General features: G+C 42.9%; 3 protein-coding genes across 4 annotated transcripts; 1 reads left to right on the top strand and 2 right to left on the bottom strand.

Annotated features, from left to right (window-relative positions):
• Positions 1 to 4,211: 4,211 nt before the first annotated feature.
• Positions 4,212 to 5,997, top strand: LOC128886234 (tetra-peptide repeat homeobox protein 1-like). The gene is made up of 3 exons (XM_054140933.1): positions 4,212 to 4,223; positions 4,557 to 4,892; positions 5,703 to 5,997. The coding sequence occupies exons 1-3, from the start codon at positions 4,212 to 4,214 to the stop codon at positions 5,979 to 5,981; spliced, it is 627 nt and encodes a 208-aa protein (XP_053996908.1). The 3' UTR covers positions 5,982 to 5,997.
• A 769-nt stretch (positions 5,998 to 6,766) lies between these two features.
• Positions 6,767 to 9,388, bottom strand: LOC128886462 (zinc finger protein 512B-like). Its single transcript, XM_054141380.1, has 3 exons — positions 9,077 to 9,388; positions 8,270 to 8,461; positions 6,767 to 7,696 (listed from the first exon to the last, which is right to left on the bottom strand). The coding sequence occupies exons 1-3, from the start codon at positions 9,086 to 9,088 to the stop codon at positions 7,262 to 7,264; spliced, it is 639 nt and encodes a 212-aa protein (XP_053997355.1). The 5' UTR covers positions 9,089 to 9,388; the 3' UTR covers positions 6,767 to 7,261.
• An 8,179-nt stretch (positions 9,389 to 17,567) lies between these two features.
• Positions 17,568 to 23,553, bottom strand: LOC128886464 (neprilysin-4). 2 transcript variants are annotated; one of them, XM_054141384.1, is made up of 17 exons: positions 23,472 to 23,553; positions 22,946 to 23,018; positions 22,787 to 22,884; positions 22,656 to 22,709; positions 21,843 to 21,900; positions 21,336 to 21,526; positions 20,943 to 21,180; positions 20,613 to 20,865; positions 20,253 to 20,529; positions 20,032 to 20,187; positions 19,609 to 19,844; positions 19,434 to 19,543; positions 19,308 to 19,366; positions 19,147 to 19,195; positions 18,890 to 19,080; positions 18,386 to 18,558; positions 17,568 to 17,981 (listed from the first exon to the last, which is right to left on the bottom strand). In XM_054141384.1, the coding sequence occupies exons 1-17, from the start codon at positions 23,551 to 23,553 to the stop codon at positions 17,808 to 17,810; spliced, it is 2,472 nt and encodes an 823-aa protein (XP_053997359.1). In that variant the 3' UTR covers positions 17,568 to 17,807. The 2 variants fall into 2 exon arrangements, with proteins under 2 accessions (XP_053997359.1, XP_053997360.1); XM_054141385.1 differs by lacking the exons at positions 21,843 to 21,900; positions 22,946 to 23,018; positions 23,472 to 23,553 and having other exon boundaries at positions 22,787 to 22,874.
• Positions 23,554 to 26,274: the final 2,721 nt, after the last annotated feature.

The raw sequence follows: 26,274 nt of genomic DNA, 5'->3' as shown, positions 1-26,274 counted from the left end.
GCGTTACGCCATCGGTAGTACCGTTTATTCGAGGAATGTCTGGTATAAGGAATTATTTGATACAGTAGGTATTTCATACAGTTTCCTTGTAAAGAATTACTACAGTATTCACGGAAATTCATTAATGAGAAATTGTAACGTTTGTCGTTCCTCCTTTTGTTTCTCAAGACTCGGAAATCCCCGACTTCCTCCTTTTTTGTTTGTTGATATTAGAGAAGTCCGTTTAAAATAACGATGTTGTTGTTTTAATATAAAACGTTCCATATTCAATTAAATTTATTGTAGCTTCTACTTAACAGATTCTTTTAAAAGTCAAGGTTAGTAATCCTTGTTTTAGAGTAACTTTTTAAAACACACTATTTATTGACGTGTCCTGTAAACAGTTGTCAAGTCTAGACACAAATTGAATTTGAAGTTATTTTGCCTGCTGTCTCATTAATATTTATTCCCTTAATCAATGCTCGAACGTCATTCTCAGCATTTCTGCACACACGAAAAATCCGAGCCGGACGGTACAATTTAGCACCTCTCCTTTGCTGTCGCGACGCATTGAAATCTCCCGAGCGTACAAATCACTATTGCATTCGCGATCGTACCGCGCGAAAACCAACAGTCATCGACTTAAATTCTTTTCTGAACGATTCATAATCTATTCACTTTGGAACCATTAAAATTCTCAATATTCAAATTTCAGCAACTTGTCTGCCTGAAATTGACGCGATTCGAACCCGGAATTTTTGTTCGCTTCGACGGACAGTGTCGCGGTGGTGCAATCGCGAAGAATGGATCCATGCTGAGTTCGTAAACAAACGCACCACGTAGACTTGTACGTTAAAAAGAAGGGAAGAAGACAGAGCCAAGTTTCCGGTGTTGAAATCGACCGAGAAACGATTTATGCAACGTGCGACGTGCGTGTTTCTCGCCGCAGTTTTTTCGCGTCGCTCCTCCCTCCAAAAATTGTATCTCTTTTCGGTCGAGTCTCCTCGATTAGGCGAAAGCAGACGGGAATACAATCGGGGACTGTTGATCGAACGAAAACGAGCAACAACTTTAACGAAGGACGGCGGAATTAAGAGGGGATTCCCATTAAAACGGCGATTATTTCAGCAATTATGGGGATTCTTTTCTAACAAAAAATGTAACGCACACAAGTAGAAACATTTATATTCCATATGTTTAGAGACTATAAAATGTACCTTCTGAATTTTTTCAGGTAATAAATATTTTTGTAATAAATATTTTTGGCGTTCCAGGCTAGGATGGGTCTTAAATTCTTACCAAGCAGAGGTGTTAATTGACCACCAGGTTTTTTGCTCTTTAAGGAATGATTGAAATGAAGACGATAAAGATAAATTTACCATCTACACCCCTTATAAGTACCGACTATGCTCGACTTGTTGCATCACGAACAAACTCATACAACATTGATGAAAGTTGACAAGTGAACTTGAGCTCCAGTCGACCTTCACTCCCTTTCGCGGTTCTATATTGCGAAAGTTATTCGCGAAACTAGAATAGAACGCGTTTCTTCGGACAAAGGTACTCCTGGTGCACGTACGCTTAGAAGAAATAAATCATGCGCGCTAGGAAATTAATATTTGTCCCAAGTACCGAAGACCTTGTAACACTAACCACTAACTCGTTCCACCAAGGGTTTAGAAATCTAAAAAAATCCTTGGTAGTATCTTCGAGTCTGCAGATTCGCTTCTGAGACTTGCTGTTGCTATAAAATACGCATTAGGGGGATAAATTGGCCAGAATCACGTACCCCACGAATCCGTGTAACTCGAGATGTACTTGTAAATTCATATCAACTAGGACGATGAATCATCGACGCCGACGGTACAAAATAACAATCGACTTAACAAGAATAAGGTGAACCAGAGGGAGGTCGGTGTTTAGAATCTGATCAGAACCGTCTGACTGGGAATGCTGAACGTCCCTCGAACGAGCCAGACAGAGTGTTAGCTCTGGGGGCTCCACTGGCGCAAAATCTCCACGAACAGATCCCTTTTTTCTCGTATCTCAGCCTGCTGCTAGGTTGTCTAGTCGTTCCCCCGTAACAAGCTGGCATTCCCCGAGAGGAGCATCATCCCGGCATTATTCAAAATGTCACACGCAAAGTTCGCAAATTTACAACATCGGTCGAAAACAATTAATTCCAGACGCGACACGGACCTGTTGGCGCAGACTAGTTCGTCGTCCTCTTTGCCACAGAAACGCGGGTCAAGGACACCCGAAAAAGCTTTTCGTCGTTTCGAGAACACACGGAATTCCCAAGTGAAGTTTCGGAGTAGGATCCGGTTTTTTGCTCTGCGAATCATCCAAGTCGATCGTCTTATTTTTAGACTGTTCACGTAGGACGATGTTTATGATCGTATCGATTACTGAAATGTTTTACTAGCTACTCAGGAAATACTATTTAGTATGTGTAAATAAATTTATAATTTCGATTCATTTACCTATTAAACGTGACATTCGGTTACAACAACGTCACGCGGATTGCACAATCGAAAGATAAATCGCTTGATGGAAATCTAAATTACGACTGTTGGGACGTCAAAATAAACTACATAAATAAATGGTCTGGAAATTCCAAAAATGTCTGCCTATACATTGTCGATGATGTAATAGAACAACACACGGTTCCTCGATTCATTTGATGGAATACAATTAACAATTCTATTTTACCTTTGGTTACACGTATTTTATTAAATAATATATTATAAAATAACTCTTTCATAACCATTCGTGGATTTAAAAATTCATGTATATATTCAAAATAAAACCATTGGGATTGGTTGTTTACGACTTGAAGCATTACCAAACAAGACGCTTCCCATCAATCGACTCGAAGATGCCCGATGCATGTTTAAAACATTAAGAGTGATCCGATGGCGAAGCAATTTTGTTATTTAAAAACTAAAGAACATCAAAAAAAAAGCATCTGAGATCACCCGAACGAGCTGATTCGGATGTTCTAATTCAAATGAACCACGTCTGGATCGTTAAGAAAAATTTACGCTCTCGTGATTATCCTGAACGCCAAGTTCTATTTGGAAAAAAAGTTCGTTAAAAGGACCCCAACGATATTCTAATCTCCTCCTTTCAAAATAGACCAAACAGCGTTTCGAGCCGCTAAAACCGCCGGGTTCTTTCTTTGACATTTTATGGTTGACCCTTAATTTTTTTTTAATACTTCAGGTGTGTTCCGCCGAGTCGACTCGAAAATTCAAAGCTCACGTCACTCCATTAGCACAAAGACTTAGTTTTACTTTGAGAAAACGATACAGTGGCAAACTACAAATGTTTACAACAACATTTCGCTTTCGGTTTATGTTCCCGTAAATGTTAGCGACTCGATAAAATCGTGTTAAATATCGTGAAGTGGCTGTTACGTGGGTCTACGTGACTGTTAACGAGGATCTTAAAATGAGGACAGCCTGACACGCTATACTTTTCCACTTCGGACAGGTGTCGATTAACGAGCAAAATTACCTGAAATTGAACAAGAATTCTGCGCCTTTGCCAACAGACTTGCGCGATCTCGATCGGTCAAAAGATATTATAAATAACGTGGCACCGAGGTCAGCTACGAATATTTACAGCAACATTTTATGAGACACACTTTTACAAAAAAATCATATACGAAGTGTACAGTTTGAAATAAAGCATATCAAACCTCGAACCTCGATACTTTGGCGACTCCACGATCGGGCAACGATGTCCAGGCATCCCCAACTTCAACTAACGAGCTATAGTAGCAAAGAACGAACCTGCAGTCGGATGCACCGGTTATTTCTCGCTGCTGACGTCACTAGAACATCAAATGCACTTCAAAAAAGAGAAGATTAGAATAAAACGATGCACCCGTCCAAAAGGCACCCTGACGCAGCCGAATAGATGACTGGCAGCGAACTGAAGACCAACCATCCAAAGTATTAATCAAGTGGTGGGGGGAGAGGGAGGGGGATATATAATTTATCTTTCGCAAGAAAAAGGAGCGCGAAGAGCTTTGCCTTGGAACGCTTTTCGGGGATCCCCTGCACGCTCCCCACGCCCAATTTCTTTTCACCGTTTCTCTGACTCGCCACTGGCCCACCACCTCCGTCCTGTTCAAGGGTTCGTCCCACACGTATAAAAGCAGAGGATCTTCTTGGTATTCCATCAGTCGCAAAACCACGACGCACCAAGCCCGATTCAGCAGCACCATGAACGCCAAGGTGAGCACACGAATTTTCTTGGTCCCGAGCATGCTTCAGCCTCTGCCGAGGATTCCAGGGCCTACCCCTGGAATCGGAGACCGTTTCGATTGCGGAGGGTTGATTCCCTCGAGAGTGGCCTAACCGTTGTAATTCGCTCGTTAGAACGTCGTAGTATTTTATCCTTTGGCAGGAACTTGGTGTTCCACTAGCCATTTCAAGCAACCCCTTCATTTATTCGTTTACTTATATTTTCAATTTCTCGTTTAGACTTTTATGCTCTTCAAAATATTTTTAACCGGTATTCCATATATTAATCATTATTTTAACCAAACTTCCATGTCTTCTTTGCAGCTATTCGTCGTCTTCGCCCTGGTAGCAGTGGCCCTGGCGGAGGAGACGAAGCCGGTAACGGAGGAGACGAAGCCGATAACGGAGGAGAAGAAGCCGGAAGCGGACGAGACACCAAAAAGCAAACGAGGAGTCTTCGGACTGGGATATGGTCTGGACAGCGGTATAGGACTGTCGCATGGTTATGGTCTCAATAGCATAGGATTCAATGGATACTCGAGCCTGCCAACCTATGGACTCCGCCATGGTGTCTCCACTGTCGTGACCAAGGAAGTAGCTGTTCCTGTACCGCACCCAGTAGCTGTTCCTGTCGACAGACACATCGCCGTTCCTGTTAAAGTAAGATCTCTTTAAGTTTATGTTAAATATCGTATTTGAATCTTTGTACCATCGATTGAATTTATTTCTGTTCGCTAATCTGAAAAGTAATTAATGAACTTAAATTTTGTCTAATCGTTAGGTCTAACGAAAAATACAAAGAGTACGAATACGTTCACTAAACAATTTCAATCGCGATTAAATTGTCGTCCAGGCGTAAAATCACCAATGACCTAATCTCCGGATTGCTATTCCCAAACAGTTCCGCGTAGATCCGGAAGATTTGCATACGAAACCAAAATTTGTCTCGCGAACGTAACGAAATCAAGGCTATCGGCTCGATAAAATGAGAGGATCTCGGTCATCGTCCAATCACGCTCTGTTTATCTCGCGATATCTGCTCGAGCGGCGATCGTCGATCGTTAATTAACGTTTCAATCCGAACGAGTGCTGGGATTTCGTAATTCGAAAACGTTACAGATAACATGGTTGCGTATTAGCTTTCCTGGAAAACATCGTACTCCGTTTAGATCAACTTCCACCGCGATTCTCGCCCGATCGCCGCCGTAAATCGTTGCGATCGGATAAGATGCAATCTACTAGGTTGAATACTTGATAATTGCAGGGATTGCGTGGTTCTTTGAAATAAATGCATTCATATGTACTTACTCGTAGTTTTCGACCTTTATATTACGAACGTCGTGAGGGAGGTATACATGTTACAGATTTTTAGAATAACTCATTAAAAATTCTCCGATAGAAGTGAAAATAAAACGCGAAGACAATAATAACCTACGACACTTATCTAATGGATCGTCTCGTGTTTTTCAGGTTCCAGTCGCAGTCCCAGTCGATCGTCCTTACCCCGTCCATGTACCCAAACCCTACCCAGTGGAGGTTACCAGGAACATCCCAGTCCCCGTCGACAGGCCAGTTCCTTACGCAGTCAACGTTCCCGTCAAGGTTCCAGTGCCAGCCCCATACGCTGTCAGGGTACCCCACCCCGTTCCCGTTCCAATCGTGAAGCACGTCCCGTACCCAGTCGCTCAACCGATCGTTGTCGAGAAACAATCCTTCGGCTGGGCGCCCTCTTACGCTGCTGGATGGTAAATCAACATCGTCGTGAATCCCGGGGAGCCAGTTTCAATCACATCCCAATGCGAAGCGACATCGTCGGATACCGTTGACAGAGAAAGTACCTGGCCACGAGCCTCCTCGAGGTCGACCAAACGGAAGAACGATTCAGGACGATTTCGAAGGCTCCAGAAGGCAACTGCTGGACATCGATCGCACCCCCACCTCGCACCCCGCCCCCCCCCCCCCCCACCCACTTGTGTTTCTCGTTAATCACGTTTTCGAACAGTTAGTTGATCTCCAATAGCGCGTAGATTGGTTCCCCCAAGTTAGACCAGGAGACTGATGCGTCCCCCATCTGTCCATCCTCTCCCCGAATCAGGGGATTCGATGGACAATCCTTTGAGAACTGAACGATTTGGATCGAGCGTATTGTGACACACTAGATGTAATTTTGTAATTGTTTAAATCATTTTTTTTTTTTTTACGTAAGTCGACGCGCGTCTTACATCACTGAAATAAAGATCTTTTTTCGTACGAAAACCGGTCGACCCTTACTCGCCTTGAAACGATTTTTCAAATTACGAGAGCACGCGGGCCCCGATACTGGAGCAGTGTTGCGTAAACAGTAATCCGCGTTACCTGTCCAGGAATACTGTTTTTTCAGTGTCTGGGATTTTAAGGAGGAGACGTTTCAACTCGATTCTCCTCTTCGGTGAAAAGTGAAACCACTTATCGTTTACCTCGAATACACTAACAGTTCACTTGGTGTTCTCTTTTTAGCTGATCGACCCGTTACTAGAAAGGATAGCAACAAGCTCGCAGGTTTCATAGTCATCAACGTTTATTTGAAAAATATAGCAGAGAGAAAACAGTAATCAACAAAAACAAATAATAATTACAAACTTAACAAGACAGACTTAACGATACGGAGCGCAATTAATCAATAAAGGCATCGAATATTTCAAAACACCCTCTTCAACTACCAACCGCTGTTTCTCGTGGCTACAGTCATCGACTGTTAGCTACGTTACCGCAACCCATCGAAAGGTCCAGATCCACGAGAAAGAAACATCAGTCCTGAAAGTAATCGCGACTCGAATTCTAACGCGTCTTTTTCAGACCCCGCGGGACCTGCCAGCCAGAAAAAACGACCCGACACTTTCCCACATTCTATCCAAGACTGATCTTTCCTTCTTCCACAGTACTCCCATTTATTCGATCACTCTTTCTCTTTTCTGTCCACTCGCACCCCTGCAACTTGTACGATTTACGACGTGGTCGTATCTTTCCCAGCGAGCATACAAGGCGACTACTCAATAATGCGCATTGTAGTCGGGCTGAGAAGGCTGGAACTGCTCGTGTCCACCTTGCTGTTGATCGTATCCACCGTGGCCCTGGTCGTTCGCCGTGTAAGAGCTGTAGCTCTCCGACTGGTGGCCAACGTGGTCGCTCGACGAGCCGTGGCCGTCACCTCCGCCTCCGCCCTCGAATTCGCTGTGCGCCTGATAAGGTATCGGGTGCGGTACCGGGTAGAAGACGGGCTTGTGCACAGCTACCGGGTGTGGAACAGGAATAGGATGCGGTATTGGCACCGCTTTGGGCACCACCAACGGCACTTGCTGATGAATCTCGATCGGGACTGGCTTGGGCACCGCGACGGGCAAGTGTTCCTGGACTTTCACTACCTTCGGGTACGGAACTGCGATGGGATGGTTTACTGGCACCGGGACTGGTATGTGATGGGGCACCTGCAAATGAAGAGAAAGGAATTCTAGATCGACTGGTATCAAGATCAACTCTCGTTGGCTTGGGCGGAAAAGGTATCCTCCGTATCCGCGGGCTGAGGGAAAGGGTGGTTCGGAGTCACGTACGTGCGTGTACGTCTTTCAAGTTCTAGGCGATTGTGGTTTCTCGTTGGGAAGCTTCTCGCGTGGCATGACTGAAATTGGCGCGATGTAATTTCAGATTGGATTGCGATCGGGTGCTTTCTATTGCCATGTCGATGCTTGGTCGAGTGTTGCTCAGGCCTGACGCAGCAGCATGACGAAGATAATAATTTTCATATTAGGGCTCGGTTAAAACATATGTGAAACAATACATGATTATATTTCAACGTGAATCTTTTTATAAATAGTAGCTTGGATGTTTTAGTAAATTTCCACTGAAGTTTGAATCTATACGGTTGTTTTTCAATAAAGTTAAACAATATCAGACATACCACTCGGTAGGAAAAGTCCATATAAATTAATGGATACTTCATAATATTTCAATTATTTCAGAGAATGAAGAGAGAAGGTTCTTGTTTGGTCGAGAGTACGCACCTTGACTGGATACGGCACTGGAACCTTGATGACTGCGGTCTTGGTGACCTTGATGATTTTCGTGGGTATTTCTTTCAGGTGGACCGATTCAGAGATGAGTTTCGGCTCGCTGCCGTAGCCATGGCCTCCCAAACCTCCCAAGGAGGAGAAATGAGAGGCCCTCGCGGTGGTCACGGCCAAGGTAAACAATAACTGCAAAGTTGCAATCGCGTGTTAAGGTTATCGAACCCTTGTCGAAACCGTAAGGCGAGATACTAGTCGATTGGAAGCACTCGAAACGCGACAAGAGAGAAATCCTGATTAAAGCCTAGGAACGCGTGACCCAATTTTTTAACGAGGTTTTAATCGAAAGCAAACCGAGTTTCAACTATGTCAAGTGGATAATATACCTAGTTTTTTTTATTCATAATATATATAAGACAGATCTACGCAAGCGATCGATACGCTGAGATTAACTTTCACTCCAAATTTTTTACCACAAACTAGAGCGTTGAATATCGATACCCTGAGGCTACGAGTAGCAATGATTTTCAAAGTGCTTTCTCGTGATCGGTACTCTGCAATCGTCATTCTACGTACTCACTTTAAATACGGCCGATCAGGTAGCAAAACATCCCCAAGAAACTACACTTTCCTAAATTCCTTACTTTTTTTCAGAGCCCTCGAGTCACTGACGTAACACCTTCACCATGTTAGAGATTCAGGAAGCGAGAGGAAGCGGAATCTCTTCCGCATCTCGTCGAACGTTCGATGAACCGTCGCTCGATTTCGAGTACTTCCTTTTCAACTCTGTCTAGATGAACTTACTAATCGCAGCATCGTGTTATCCAGTTCACAGGTATAAGCCGATAGGTGTTTGCGATGAGACGAGTCACACTGACAATTGCTGTACCGGCAGTTGCTTATATACGAGGACCTTCACCGTCGCCGATTCACGAAGAAAGCACTCTCTTTCCGACTGGCTTGCGTTCTCCAATCTTGTCTCCGCTTCTCCCTTTTTTTTTCCTCGCTCTTCTCATGGCAGGGGAGTTCGACGACCGCCGCGAACGTCCGGTCTTCGTCTTCGCGCTCGATTTCAAGTGCAATCGAAGCCGATCCTCTCCGCAGGCGCATCCTCCATCGACTGGTGCTCTCGAGCGGGGAAAATGTTCACCGTTTGGTAACTGACCTCGTCGCGCAGCTTCCCTCGGTAACCATCGAGCGGTTCTTCATTGGTTCGTTCATTGACCCAGATAATCGTGATCAATGAGCTTGTTCGATAAAGGAGAGTGGGCGGGCAGGAGTCTTCTTCAGGAATGCATTCCAATGCAGTCTAGATTTGATGTGTAAGATTCAAAGAAACTTCATTCAATTTCGTTTTAAAACTTTTATTTGATCGAAATACAGTCAGTCCAATAAGTACCTTTTATAGATATCGAAGAAATTTGTTCAATTTAAACGATTGATTTAATGCTTTCAAATAAATATGTATATGAACAAACTTTGCACATATACATACATGTTTATTTGGAAACATCAAACCTGTCGTTCGATTTGGACAATTTGGACGACAGCAAACATACGTTTCGCGGATTGTGTTCGCTGTGTCACAGCCTCGCGTGCATGTACCTCGTAATCTCAACATGAATAACTAGCCATCAGTGTTTCGAACGTGTAAACACTCGCTGGTCGTAAACGTCAGCCGCGAGATATACGATATTGCGTAATTGCCGGGATTCCTCGCGACGACACCCCCGTCGCGAGGAAAGCTACCGTTTCTCCCATAACCAGAGAGCCATGTAAACAGGTCAAGTAAGAATTCAATAGCAAATGCTTCGACGAATGCACATCACTCGTTAATCTCCCGTAAGATCACGTTTGACTGCACTTTCACCGATGACAGCGTTGACATCGCTTCCCCTTGACTTCGCAAAGTAACTCACTAGGTTGACCACTGAAAAAGTTGCACTCTAACAAGGCTAATCGCGATGCACGTTCCCTACTTTCAGAATTTGTTTTTTCTAGTCTCTTTGGAGATGTGTTTAGGAATTCTTCTGAGACTACCAAACATTTACTTTAGAGTTTAAACTAGTTGAACATTCATTACCTTTCCTACGTTGGCCTAAATTATCACGTTATCGTTAATATTTTCGTTAAAAAAAAAAAAAAGATACTTCTTTACAATAACCACCTAACGTAGTTGAACTTTAGCACGTGAAATGCTTTCACGCGTTATCTCGCGTCGCGCCAAATTCCAGTTCCCTTTCGGATTTTCAGCGGGAGGAGGAAACCACGATAGGAAATAGCATTTCATACGTGGCCTCGGCGAACGATTTCCTGGTATGAAAATAGTGAGAGCAATCGGCATTCTGAAACGTGAGCTGGCTGGGACGACTCGCGGCTGGGTAGAGGGCGGTGAAAGGATTACCCCGCCGAGACTGAAAGAACGTCCGAAGTAAAAGGACTAATCTGGATCATCTGGGGTCTCGTTCGCACGCACACGCGGGAAAAGACGTCACATTGACGTTCTCTGTAAAAAGAACATTTGTCACGTTCTACGGTCAACGAGGGATTCTGTTGTCTCGTCCTTTAATCGAATAGGACAAGGCCTCATCTCGGAAAGCTCTCTGTCCAAATGTTACTGTATTTGGTCTGAGTTATCAAACACGTGATTATTTTTTGGATCCAAACTTGACGTTGATCCTATACAGAGGATTTTACCTGGATCTGAAACTGTTAACCTTCGAATTGAGTACTTTTTTTTACCACCACCTGGCTACTTTATACTTATTCCATTCCATCGTGTGAGCGAACGTTCGTCACACGTGCCTGCAGTTCACGATTCCTGAAAGGTACCCTTGATTCTCCTCGGCGTGGGTGTGCCAGTTTAAGCAAGCGTAATGGAACGTTTATCCGAGAGCAGAAGTATCGGGTTTAATCGGTGATGGTGAGACGGTCCTCTCGTAAGGGCGATTAAACCGGTTCAGTAAGTCGCAAAGGCGAAAAAGTAATATCATTATTTGCCCAGCCTTCTTTCTCCTCTCACTTTCGATGAAAGCTAGCAACACCGTGCCGAAACATATTTGCGTTAATTGCGCAGAACTGGATCGAGACCAGTGGCTGCTTCTTGCAGAACTTACGAGCCATGATATCCTCCTGACTTAGCTGTTAGATTGAAAATAATGATCGTCATTTTTCTAGGTTACTTCAAAGATTAAATTTTCTAAATTCTTCGAACGTAAACGTATTTGCCTTTTCTTTTTAATACATATTTCCGTGTTTTTTCGAATGATAAAGGATCGGTAAAAGCCGCCACGTAGTCCTTATTTCGTCCATTGCGCGAGAGAAAGGCAGAAAGCCGCAGCAAAAGGTATACATGGAACAAATCGGAAGAGCGCGCCGTGAGAGGAAAGGCCCGCGAGTTTAACAAACCTGGAAGTTATAATTGTATTTGTACCTAATCGCGCGCGATCTCGTCGAGAAGCTCGAGTAACTTTCGTTTGTTAGCTCCCCCGATGCAATTTTCCAGTTATCTGACCGCTCCTAATAGCTTCGGACGTGTCCATTGTCGGTGCTCGCGAGACAAGCGTCTTCACGGTTCAGCTATCAAGAAAGCAGCGTAGGCGTCATTGAACTTTTACAAATAGAAAGGACAGATTATCGAAACGAGAACGAACATCAACCACCCGGTAAGGAACTTAATACCGATAGTGTGAAAGACTCGATATCGAATCTCAGGCGCTTGTGACAAAAATGCTTCGAGAAAGCTCGTCGATAGGCGAATCCTCAGAGTTCAAGAAAGTTAAGTTTAGTGACAGAGTTCATGGAACTTAAAGTAGATACTTTTAGTTAATTCCTTTAAAAAAACTCGATGGAAACTCCAGCTTTTATTAATGTAAAAACACGTTTACTGCACTCTCAACAAAATTAGACGGCGCTTAGAATAGTAGCTAAAAGGTAGCAACGATATTTTACAGAGTGTTATGAATCGTCTCAGTGAAATGCGCACCAATTTGCGTGGAACATAATGAAGGTAATTACAACGCCTAACGGAACCTTTTCCTTCCGCGTTTCGACCGTGAAGCAGTTCTATCCTACATAAATAGAATAATTTAACATACTCCCGTTCGATGGTTCTCTATGCGTTTGTTATCGACGTAGGCGCGATCAAGTTCGTCTGATATTTATAAGTTCGCTCTCACCACGATTGAAAGATATACGAGCGCTCTGGACTTGCATCAGGTTTATATTATTTGATATCGATACGGTTATTTTGCCGTAGTATTATTTACATTGCAAATAAGTTAATTTGGCCCCTTCGTTCCGATAGCCTTTTGCTCGCCTGTTCCAAGTGAAGTCTACGCGCAGGCTGCCTTCCAGATCCTGAAACGCTTTTACTTTCATCCTGTTATTAACAGATAGAGCCACTATCGAGAATTCGAGGTTGGTTCGAATTTCAAAGTACAATGGAACACGCAGTATCCGAACTAATAGGGAGACATGGAATCGGTAAAGAAAGTATTAGCACGCTCACTTCAATTTAGATGTCTTTAAGTAATTTTAGTATATGTACGGAACTTTGGTGATATATGCATTCCTGAATCGAAGATATTCCTGATCGATAAAAAATACAGGCTACCCGAATCGTCTTTAACTTAAGAGAAACAAACGGATTTTATACTCTAAAAAATTGTATATCCCTTAAAAGGTGTCTAACTTTTGATTCAATAGCGGTTCCTTAATAGTAATTGCTTCTACAATAAAAGATCCGAAGTTACCCATAACCGAATAATTAGTGTCGATTTAGCACTACTTAATGCGAAGGGGCAACTGAAATTAGTTCGAAAATATTCAAGGATCGCGACATAATTACCAGACGATCGAATATTTATCGTAGAAAAAGGACAGAAGATTCTCTTTCATTTACAATTTAAATTCGTCGCAGGGATATCTGGCGGTTACCAGCGAGAACTGCAAAAATATAAAACTCATATTTGTAATGTCACCTTGTTCGAAAACTAGAAACACAAGAAACGCTTTTATACAACTTTGATTCATCTACTCTTCGAGCACAAAGGCAGCCGGTTATCTTTAGAAAATTAAATAATGTGCAATTATAGAAGAGATGTCTCCGTTTAATAAATAAATAAAAATACAGGGGAGTCTTCGTCGCGCAACAAACACGAATAACAACTTCAGAAGACATCGTGACGCAACATAGCTGTCAAGAAATGAATCAGGCACGCGTGGCTGTTACAGAAATCAGATGAATTCGGTGCTTCCAGTTGGAAGCACACAGATTACCCGTTCCCGGTGGCGACGGTCCATTAAACCTCACAGAAATTCGTTGTTCGTTATCCGAATCCTTTAAAAGCTTCCTGTCCTCTTAACGAGGCCCGATAATGGACGTGCACGCGTTCAAGGGACGCGTCGAAAAGGGAGAGCGTTCGAGAGAAAGAGGGGAGAGAAAAGAAACGATCGAAGATCTGCATAATCGTCCTCGTCCCAACGTATCCCACCGAAGCATCCAATAAATCAATGGTTCCTAACCTTTTTAAACTTACGACACAGTCTGAAGGAAGACTCATCACCCTTCCCTTTCCAAAATGATTAAACAACCGTAAGGAAGGTATTGGCTTACAATGGCTCGCGTACTATTTCTTAAAATGAAAATGCATCTCTACACAGGCAGTCTAGATAACTACCGATATCGGTTCGAGGGACACTAAGGTATACTTCAAGTTCACTGATAAGCACAGTCATTTGATTTAAGTATCATTGAACCATTGCGGGTAGTTTTGTAGACCAGTGTGAGCAAAAAATTCCAACATTCATGCACGTGGCGATGAATGTGTTAATCCAGCGGGGCTCCCGGCACAGTTTCGAGCAAAAAACCCTGGCACAGTTCTCAATCATAATTAATAAGAAGCATGGAAAATAAAAATTCAAGAGATCATTAAGAAACATTGGCGGTACCTCGACTAAGAATCGCTGCAGACACGAAAGGAAGCGAGAGAGACGCCGATATCGTAAGCGAAGAAAGGAATTCTGTTTTCTTCGACACACAACACACTGATGACACCAACACACGCCGAGGACTTACTCTGGAAATGTTTTGGAACATCTCCCGGGAGGAGACCTTCAACATGAGTCAAATCTAGTTCTGCCAATGCCACAAGATTGCGAAATAAGCTGGGGGGAGCATCGGCCGAGTATAAAAGGTCGAAATATCATTGGGATGGTACTCGACTCCTCATTCAAACACCAAACAGGTAACATGAGGCTCCTGCTGATCGTTCTGGTAAGATCTCCTACCCCTTTAGTTTTTTTTTTTTTTGAGATAATACAATCCATTTCTTATTAATTAGAATTAAATAACGAGGACGTATGAGAATCTGATAGGTCACGTGTATTTTTGTTTCGTCTGAAACTCCTCGATGTTCCGAAAGCTATCGTCCCCATTGAATTCGAATGCAAAACTTGCTAACTTAATAAGAAGCAAACTCTTCGCGCTGGAATTGTATTAAAGACACTATTGTTTTATGAATAAAATAAATAATAAATTTGGAAACACGTTTCAGACCTGCCTGGCGGCAACTTTGGCTCAGGGAAAACAGAAGAGGGATATCCTGCCTGGAGATCCGCGTTATGGCACGGAGCATCATCATCATCACCTTCACGACCAGAATACCGTGGTAGAAGCCAGGAAATCTATCGGTAGCTATATTCACAGTATTCCAGACACCTCGTTTCAGTTACAACAGGATACTTACGGTCCCCCTGGCTACCAACCAGGTGTTCCTTTAAGGAACGACTATTTGTCGCCAGTTGTCGAAGCCAACCGTTACTCCACGCAATTATCAACTCATGGAATACCCGACACTATCCACGTAAGTATAATCAATCGTATCTATCAATAGAAATACATTTTGAAAAGAAAATATGACATCGTAACTCATATCCTCGCCAGATTCCTCAAGTAACCAAAACCGTTGTTAGACCAACCGTCGTGGAGACGAGGAAGACGGTCTCAAATGTACTACCACTTGAAAAGGTAAAAGGATTTTCAATCTGTTTCGTAAACGTTGAGTAACGTCATGTTCGTAAGTAGATAAGAATTATTTGTGTCAACTTTAGACCCTATATTTCATATCGAACGTACCATATCTCAAGATTTCAATTCTATATTATAAGATTCATTTTACGATGTATTACGAATATCTTTTTAACATTCTGGTAATTATCTAATCATAGACGGTAACTGTTTCACCTCAAACAACCTCATACGGAACTCCGCTGATAGGCCATACTAAAGTAAGTAAATAACTTTTTACCTCACTTGACACTTCGACAGAGAATAGCAGTTTGTGTTTCAATGTTTCAGACCACCTTAGGAAGCTTCACTGGACCCTCGATCAAAACGTATAAAACCGAAATCCACGGCCAAACCTTGCAAGGCTTTCAAGGTGAAAATCCATTAAATGTCAAAAACCGTTATTGAGCAACGTTTGAATTTCGAAATACTGTTAAAACATTTCGGAGTTAATTAATTTATGCAGTTAAAATTCTCCACACCTCTTCTTCGAATATAAATCACGGTGTCTTTAATGTTCGCGTTAAAAACTCTCGTCTCTCTGGCTGTAAAGGTCAAAACCGTTGTTACTTAAAGAATATACTGACCACGTTATGACAAAACGTACAATTTCCTCTACAATTCTCAATAGTTGAAAAAGTAATTGGTAGAACAAAACCCGTAACTTTTCTTTACGTTTCAGGGTTATCTCGTGACAATTACAAAGTCCAGTCACACGGACCCTCCTTTTCCACGAACTTCCAACAGGGCCACAGTGGATACGATGCACTTGGATTGAGAACAGTCCAGGTTGATGCTCCTCTAACGTCTGTCCACGTCACCAAGAACGTCCACTCCATCCAGGCACCGCACACGCTCGCACGCGTGGACCAACCGGTGCATACTCTGCAAGCCGTGAATACCGTAGAAACTGTGCAGCCTGTGCAGTCTGTGCACACCGTGAAAACTATAGAGAACCTGACGCCTCACATCCAGTCTGTACACGCTGTCCATAATTATCCAACTGTGAAGACGTTGGAGGCTGTCGCTCCTCTGCCGCAGCTTCAGTCTGTGTACAACGTGCACAGCTATCCAGGTGTGAAGACGTTGGAGGCTGTGACTCCATTGCCTAAGCTTCAGGCTGTGCACAACGTTCACAGTTTTCCAAGTGTGAAAACTGTAGAGACTGTCACCCCTCAGCCTCAGCTTCAGCCTGTGCACAACGTGCACAGCTATTCAGGTGTGAAGACCTTGGAGGCTGTGACTCCATTGCCCCAGCTTCATACAGTGCACAACGTCCACAGTTTCCCAAGTGTGAAAACTGTAGAGACTGTCACCCATCAGCCTCAGCTTCAGTCTGTGCACAACGTGCACAGCTATCCAGGTGTGGAGACCTTGGAGGCTATCACTCCTCTGCCTCAACTGCATTCTGTACATAACGTACATAGTTATCCAACTGTGAAGACCTTGGAGGCTGTGACTCCATTGCCTCAGTTGCAGTCTGTGCACAACGTGGAGACTTTGCCAACCCTGAAGACCGTGACGACGCATCATCCTTCTCAGACAGTGGACGTCCTGGCTAGAACAGGTCCGGCAGTTCACAAGAACGTGAACGTCAAAGTAGAGAGGGGCCCGATAACCGACTTCATCAACAATTTTGGATCTAACTTTGGATCACCATCATTGCCTTCCTTACCCTCGCTACCTTCGTTCCCACAATTGCCTTCGTTGCCTTCGTTGCCCTCGTTACCTTCCTTACCTCAGTTCCCCTCGCCCCCGACTTCTCCAGAACTCTCCACTGCGAGCAATCTCGACAAGGAATCCGTTACCATCGAAAACCCATTTTTGCGAGGTCATTTGCCCAGTCGGGAATACGTCCAACCCACAGACGAGAACGGAGGATACGTTTATTGAAGTCGCGTTGGAAGAACTAATCCGTAGGGTTTGATAAGTCTGAAGAGATTATCTCGAACGAAGGGAACGTTATCAAAAGGATGGAAATCGAAGAATATCGTGTTTAGAAGCGTCGAGTTCAGACGCGTCTGTCGAGTCAAGTTCGTTACTTTTGAAATTATCAGTGAATTCGATCGTTTTAATGTATAACTTTAGTTAGTCGACAATGAAATACTTTGATATGACTGTGGTCTAGTATAGTCGTAGTATCTGGTGTCCTTCAAATGAATTTTTTAATATAACTGGCAGAGATTACTTTGTCCAGGTAGAGATGTAAAGCGTGAACCAGGTAAATTTTGTAAGTAAATAAAGTTCTTTTATTACAAACATTGGACCGCCTTGTCACAATCCCGTCAGCGTTCAACGATATACTGACCAACGCAACATTTTAATAACGAAGACTTGAAAACACTCGCGGAAATCACAGGAACTCACACGTTTTATATTAACGATTATGTTGCGAGAATCAACAACGCGTTTAAGGAATAAAGTTCGATTGCGATGAAACGCACTTCCTATTCAAGTATGTCGTTGCTACCATAGTCGACACTTCTTTGCAGGATTCATGTTCGATCCCACGGGACATTTCCAAGCCTCGCTGAATTCATTGGAGTTCTTCAACACTCCGTGGAGCCTTACATGCCCAGGGCAATGGGAGTCTTGCATTATCCATTTCAGAGATACCGGTGTGTACGACTCGCACCACAACTGAAATCATTTAAAATTGTCGTAACATCGCTTCTAAATATTGCACATTATACACAAGGTTAAATTGCTACATCTTCACCACCACAGAATCGCACGTATACTAACGTCAATATCGGAGGACCAAAATTAGCATGTACACATTAGTATTCGCTTCATAAATATTCACAAAGGATTACTTAATTTATTCCGAACTTTATTTCGCCCGAGGTAGCGACTCTTAACTATCCTGTCGCGAAGACCTCTAGACTGTGCCTTGAATATTTTAGCAGATCCTAAAAAGACTAAGAATCTTCTGCTACACTGTGAGCTTAACATATTAAGAAGCATCGGTTTGGAAGATAGAGTTTCAGTTGGCGGTGGACCTTCATTAACGAGCAATAATGAAAGGTGTAAAGATCTCTTACGTGCGCGAAACTGAGGAAAACGAGCTGCTCGTGAGTGAGATTAGTGAATCCCGGAAGTAGAGGCTCCTTGCCGTGTCTAGCCTTCCACTTGTCATAAGCGACGACAGCCTCCCTGAGGCCTCCATTATCGGCTATATTCTCGCCCAATGTTCGTTCTCCGTCGATGTAATCGTCTACCTGCTCGAACAAACTCGCGGTTAGCCTGTCGACAACCTTGCGGGTCGATTTAAGTGGTCGTTCGGACGCTAACAGAGCCTGACAAAGCCGAGGTTCGACCATATTCGAGAGGAACGAAGCAGAAGTTATGGGACTTTGAATTTTCGACTTTTACGATTCGATCGTCTCTGACAGTAACATTCAGGGTCGGCTTTACGTGGTTGGCGAACGATGTTAATCGTTCAAGAGGGTCTTCTTCTGTAGGCGTTCGAGAAAATGGACTCTTTTTATTAAACATCTTCTTTGAAGTTGACGTATAAAATCTCAAAATGACAACAGGCGTTTTACTTGCCTCGACTTCGTAATAGCTGTTATAGTGTCTTATGAAACACTCTGTCTTTTCAGTGTACTCGGAAATAGTCCCATTTGTCCACCACTGCCTAACGTTTCCGTTGCTGTCGAAGTGTCTGCCGCTGTTATCGAACCCGTGTGTTAATTCGTGGCCGAGCACTGTACCGATAGCGCCATAATTCAGTGCCCTGAAACGAAACAGTCTCGTAACAATGTTGTTCGTTTCATAGAAACGCAATTGATTCCGATCTTACTCGAGGCCCAACTCGTAAAATGGAAATTGAAGAATTCCAGCAGGTATAGCTGCATGCGTGTTAAAGAAAGCAACGGTTGAACCCCATTCGTAACGATATAAAGTATTCTAATCAAATCGGGAATAACGTAATGTATTTCGAAATGCTGATTCGCTACCTACTTATGTGATTGTACTGATAGGTGTGAAACGCATTCACGTCCGTTGGATCGGTCGCCCAGCTGGAAAAGGAACGAATACGTTATGTATTCGTTTTATCTGTTGTTTATAGCGAAAACTGCTACTTACTACGACACGTTGTTGAAATTCATCTCGTGAATGCATTCCAGTTCGGAAATAGACATTAGGCGAACAATTTGGAGCATATTATTCAGGTACTCGGTCTCGGTGAGCTTTATCTAAAACAATCAAAGTTAGTCGTTAATTTTTCTCTCGATTGACAAGAACACCGTCTATTACTTACGCCTTCGTAATAGTCATTGAGGATCTCTTCATCGAACAGCCACTTGGGAAATCCGATCTGCGACTCCATCTTCCTATTTTTCTCCAACGTCGCCGTTTTTGTCTGCTTGTCCATCCAGTCGGTGCGCAAAACCAGCGAGGCGAAGGCTTCTTTTATGTCGTTTAACATCTCGAACACTTTTTTGCCCTTGTCTTCGTGGAAGGACGGGTCCACGAATAGCCACGAGACCGCCATTCCTAAATCATTACGTTCCTGCGATGAGTGACCAACAGATTTCGCAATAAATTCCAGCAATACCGGTATTCTTTTATTCGATGCAACCTTGATCTTTAAAAAAACGCACCCAAGCAAGAGCAAAATTTTCATCTGGATAAAAAATAACGAATAAAAGGTAAGCAGTTTCTAACCCATCGCTGTACTAACCCATCAACTCGTTCACAGCGGATGCGCAGAGCAGAGACTTGGATTCGCCGACCTCGACGTTTGTCACTTCGTTGATGTACTCCCGCCAGATTTTTTTCAGGCTCTCGGACGTATGGGGAACAACGATGTCCACAACGACCCACCAAATGTAGGTTTCTGAAACGGGAGTACACAGTCCGCTACCATTGTCATCTGTTAGATTTTATACAGCAAACATTCACCTAAATCTTCATCCTCGCAGGTAGCCAACACGAGAGAAATGGTTTTCAAGTACTCTAAATCGCCTATCAATATTTTATCCTTCCCATTCAAATCCAGAGACTCGACGTCCTTGTAGAGCATCTCGATGAACGGTCGCCAGAGTGGTTTAGGCGTCAGCGTCGAATTGACTTCCATCACGTATTCATCCGTCAGCTTTTGAAGATCGTCCACCGTCATGCAGGGAATGTCCGCAGAGTCTTCCTCCCACATGCTGTCGTTACCCTCCAGACGAGACAGCTGCGAGAACGTGACATTTCTGACAATTAATAAATAAACGAATAAGTAACTAGAGGTATTCAACTCCAGGATAACGTGCTCACGTAGTAGAAGGTGCTGGTATACTCGTAGAGTGTGTCAACGACTTCCTCCAACTCCTTCTCGTTGGAGAACGACAAATCGTCCTTCAAAGTGCAGGAATCGAGAGTTCCGTTGTTGACGATCTGCTTGATGATATCAGTCATGTATGCCATTTCTACTTCCTTCAGGTCATCCGAATTCTCGTCTTCCGTCTCGTCCTCCAGCTTCCGAAAATGCGATCTGACCGAGTGCAGTCGTTTCTCCAGTTCCTTGTCGCTGTTTTCGATGATAAATTTCAATTTCTTTTTTGTCAGGCCAGGGAAGGTCTGCTCGAGGAATTTGGGTGATTATACCTTGGCAATGGGCTGCTGGTGACTGGTGTGTGGAACATCATGACGTTGTTGGTGTTGTTTCGAGGATCGGGAACAATGGCAAAGCCGAAGAAGATGTCCCTTCCTAGAACTTTCTTCACTCTGGCCATCTGTTCGATGTAACTGCCCGTTTTCTTGGTAAATGCCGGAGGTATCGGTGGCAAATTGAGCTCTTCCAGTATCTCGAACAGCGGCGTCAGTCCGAGGTCGTCCACGGCCTCTGAAAAAGTGAAACTATGAACCAGGGATGGGGCTATTCGAATATTTCACAGACTCATGAAAAACTAACGTTCAAATGGACAAATTCTTTCAGTAACTTTTTTTTTTAAACAAGCAAACCACTCTTTAATTCGTCGAAGATAAATGCCAACGTACGCACGTCCATGCAGCTGTCGTACAATATTTTAGCCTGCTTCACCGCCCATGGAGCATTGCTGCTGGTAGAGTTGTCCCTTAGGAGTTCCCTGATCTTCCTGAACACTCGTTCCCTGCGCTCTTCGAACCAGGAATTCGTTAGGCTGTTGTCAGGCATGGGATGCTCCTCTGACCATTTGCCACAAGCATATCTAGGAATTACGCTACGATTAATGGCAACTCGATCGAAAAATGCGTTCCATTTTTGTTTTATTACAAGAAACATTGCATTTTGGAGAAGCAAGGTGAGAGGTTTCAGCGAACGCGGCTGTTTTGCCTAACCCCTAAGTAGACATGCTGCAATCTGCATGTGCAAAACAAAGAAAAATACGCTTGTCACAAACGTCGAGACAATAATCGTGTACTATGTCCGCGATTGCGTATACGCACTCCTCGAAGTGCAATTAATGACTTTGCAATGTGCTATAGACACGGGGTATGATCGTCTCGTCGGACACGTATACTTACTTATAAAAATCGTCGCAAGGATCTACAGACGTGTCCATAGATTCTTTCAAACTAGCGGCTAAACGAACAAAAGTTTCGTTGAAAGTTTTGTATTCGATCGATTGTGTCGATGACGCATCTGTGTTCGAATAAATACGTTTATGCGAACACAGATCATCGTTTAAATGGATTTATCGAATGTAGGTTCTTTAGGATTCTGAGCAGTGCAGAAGTAGTTTACTAGAAACGCAATTTTTCAAGTTGGCCAAATTATTGGAGACACCGAGGAAGATGGTAAATTGTCTGTTGTAAGGATGCGATGGACGCAAAAAACCTGGTGTCTCCTCAGTGTCTCTGGTAATTGCGCCAACCACTGTACTCAGGTGGCTCTCTTCAGGATACAGTAATTATCCGCAACACGTGATGGAAATGATAGGGCTTTCCTGTATTCCTACAAACAGAGGAAGAGCTATTGCTAACGCAAGATTAGTTATGTAATCAGTAGGTAGACAAGTTGTCCAAGTTTGTTTGACAATTCGAACAATCCCCTTAACTATAGCTTATAATTTATGCTGAAGATAAAGGAGAGACTGTTACTTAGACTTCCTCCAGTATCAGAATGAATCAACAATTCGTCACCAAACTGCTTACTATTAGAATAATAGTTTAATAATCCACTATTCAAAAACGTTACTTTAAGGATAAGGAAAAATAACAAGAACGATTTTGTTTATTTCTCTAGTTTATGACCTATATCAAAACTCTGGCCTGCTCGGTAAACTAAAAGACCTGCACTATTCAGATACTTGAAGACTTTGATTCATTGTTACTCACCTATACGAACGCAGCTTTCAGTTTCGCAAAGCTTCACCTGTTTGGTGGTCATGTCTGCAAAAAAACAGGTAAACTTTTCAAACGTACACCCCCTTCCACTCCTAATAATTTCTCCTTAATGTCGAACATACACAGTATACCAAATACCAGCGTCACTATCAACAAGGAGACCATCAAGAAGATCAGGAAAATGATCACCAAATTCGGCACGAGTCTTCTCTTCTTCAAACTACAAAGAGTACAGGCCAAATTATGCGATCTGAACGGCGAACGTCGATCTTTTCACTTACTAGGCGTGTCTGGATCTTATAGGCACCAGGTTCGTGTGGCTGGCGATCGTGTAAATCGACTGCGCCTCATCCTCTGAGAAAAAGAACGATGTACTAGTGAAATGATAAACGATTACCAGTTGAAACAGGATTGGAACTATTACTTTTAAGAGTACTATTACTTTTAATTGGGTTCATTACGCAAGGGTCGAACTTTCTCAGGAAACAATTAAATCATATTTTAAACCACTTAACGACATTCAAAAGAAGGATCCCTCGCAATTCTTGCCCATCGCTAATAATTCCGGCTCTGGAATTAGTGTACCTTGACAAACCTAATTTTAAGCACAGCGAAAAACAAAAATACATATCTATGAGTATTAGGACTTTAGTATAGAGTTTCTTAGAGTTGCCAGTCACTGAACAGAACAAAGTCAAAGTCAAAACAGGCAAGGGTAGATAAAGTGCGATCAGAGGAGTCAAAGAAGGTTATAGGTGCATACGCAGGTATCAGGAAGCGACGAGTAAAATGTATATATACACTCACTGCGCTCGTTCATGCTGAATGGCCCACTGACCGGATCGAACTGACGACACTGAACAACCTCGAGGGACAACGGGCTATCCATACGTTCACATTTTCCTGGTTTGCCAGTGGTTCTTGTCACGACGTCGTACAGCTCATCAATTTTCACCTGTGCCGTCGTTACGTTCACCCCAACCACGTGCCTCGCCCCATCGGAACAGCTGGCCACTTCTCTGTCGACTATACCTTCGCGAACTTTTATCAGAGTTTCGCCGCAGACCTGTCGCAAATTTCCAGATGTAACTCGAAATTTCGTGGCCAATCAAATGGTCTTCCTAATAACACGCGGTGATACTGTTCACTACAACTCTGACTTGATTTAGTCCCTAGATTTTTTAATGAATCGGTTGCTCGATTATAATAGGTGAAACTAAATTCCAAATATAACAATAAATAATACGTAAGCTCGATTTAAAAATAGACACGACAACGAGAAGCTCTGGCTGGTGTTAGAAGAGTAGAACGAACAGCTGCCAGGGCAAAAAGTTTCGATAAACTTCAATGAATTAGTAAGCAGGAATGAAACTATTTGCACGAGTTCTTGCACTATAATCGCGGTCTGCGCGTTACGCGATGGAAGGTGTAGACTTCCTTTCAGAGGGTTAAGATCAACCGTAATTACTATTTAAGACAGTCTAGGAAATCGACCTTCGTCGTAATCGACGTTCACAGACTTTATCATTAAAACATTCACTTCCGCGAAAGCTATGATCGATAGCAAATTGCTGTTCATGCTTTGTAGAGCTTTAGACTCTTGCTTCTCGTTACAAAAGGAAGTCCTACCCACTGTAACAGATAAACGATCGTCCATCCAACAACGTAACCATCTATGCAAAATTAAGTTACAAGCGTTCAAGGAGAAAAACAACCCTTAACAATTCACATTTATTTAAATAGATTTTCGTGGAAGAGCCTTGCACTACTAACTTTATTTTATTTTAAAAGAATCGAACATGGTTGCGTTTGAACACAATTTGCGATATTCCGTTAGGATGTACCATTAGTGATATAATAATACAATTTCACTCGAGTGCGTTATACATCTGGAGAAAGTAGAAACATGCGAGGCACACGTGCGCGTAATCGTCAGAGTAGTTATTAGTTATTCGTGTTACCGGTAGAATCGATTATCGATGCGATTTTGTTAAGGAAGAGTAAGGTCGTCTTTGCAAGTTATTTTTCTGCCCAATATTTCTTCCATTCTAATTTACCAAACATTCATTCGTTATAGAAAATAAAACAAGAATGAAATTAATGGAGAAGCTAAGAAATAAATTTCTGTTCTCTTTGGTTTGTAAAGCCTGTCTGAATTCCAATTGAATAGACGTAGCGAATGAATCGCTGCGTCATGTTTCTATTCATCTATTATTAGAATAACATTTGCCAATTCAAGTTGTAGACGAGCAATGAGGATAAGCAGTACGATGTTTTAACGATCGATACTGTTATCTGCGATGACTAGCTGGATATCGAAATAATATAATCGATGTCTCGTGCGGAAATGGGTGACATTGTGCCATCGCATGTCTGAATCGAGAACATCGGTACGGTGCCGTTGAACTTTCCTGAAACGTGCCAAGGTATTGGGCTGTAACACAATTATTCATCGTTTCTTTTATTAGAATAACCATCAAATCATCACGATTCGTTCCTAGTAACATTAATAAATATTCCTTTCTCTATTAAGAGCAATACACGAATAAGGAGAAGTGTCCTTTTTCTAATCGCGCAGGAATTCTCGTTATAATTCAGCTACAGTGCTCCAAGCGCATACTCGTATGTGTCAGACAACCGAGAAGTATAATTCCGAAACGCCTAGTAAACGATTGCCAAAGAAATCAACGATCGCAAACTACAGCAAAAAGTTTGCACCGAATAATCAACGAAAGAGCCGCAGGGAATTGCTGGCGGCAATTCTGTCGAGAACTGGAATTCTCCTGCAACATTTTCCCCTCTCGATTTCGTACGTCGTTCCCAACGGCACCTGACACACCCGTTCATTATAATTAACATTTCAGCGAACCAGAGACATGCTTCAGAGGGCTGTGATTTTTCGAAGCTCTCTGGCTTCTATAAATTACCGCTTCTCGAAGCTCCACGAAAAACAGGAATTTCAGATATAGTAATCTCCTTCGGTAATTACCGTCAGCACAATTTTTATTTTCAACTAGTTGTCCTGTTTTACATTGCGACCTTCTCCTTTTCAATTATCGTGTACGAAAGTTTCAAAATAACGTCACGAATCATTTCTATCTAGCAACACATCGAAAACGGCCCAGTTTTCCGTGTTCAGGGTACAATAACCCCTCGATTGCTTTTACGTGTCCAATTGTTGCGCAAGGCTCGTTAAAATTCGCGCGCAACAACGTAATTAACCCTTCCGTAATATCTGAGTCGGTTCGTCCGACATCGTGCTCCGCACACCGTGAAAAATGCCCCGCGAAAAAAAAAACTTCGAACACAATTTATTATGCGAGATTACGAGTGTCAGATCGATTATGCAACCGGGTGAAACGCAGGATAGAACGCGACGATAGGATGAAACGATTGTAATCGACGTACACGGAAGAACAGGCGTATCGCCAGATCGCCACGCAATTTGTCCATTTTCCGGTTCGTTTGTGCGGAAATGCGCTGATCACGATAATTGCAGAATTTTATACGCGCTTACGCGATGGCGATGCACTGATAATCTTAGAACGCGCCTGTTTATATATATTTGAACGAGGACAATTTTATAGCAGATAAGAAGAAACCCTAAGAA

The sequence above is a fragment of the Hylaeus anthracinus genome, unplaced genomic scaffold (genome assembly GCF_026225885.1).
Source record: "Hylaeus anthracinus isolate JK02 unplaced genomic scaffold, UHH_iyHylAnth1.0_haploid 11982, whole genome shotgun sequence".
Taxonomy (NCBI): Eukaryota; Metazoa; Arthropoda; class Insecta; order Hymenoptera; family Colletidae; genus Hylaeus; species Hylaeus anthracinus.
This window is presented reverse-complemented; position numbering and strand designations above follow the sequence as displayed.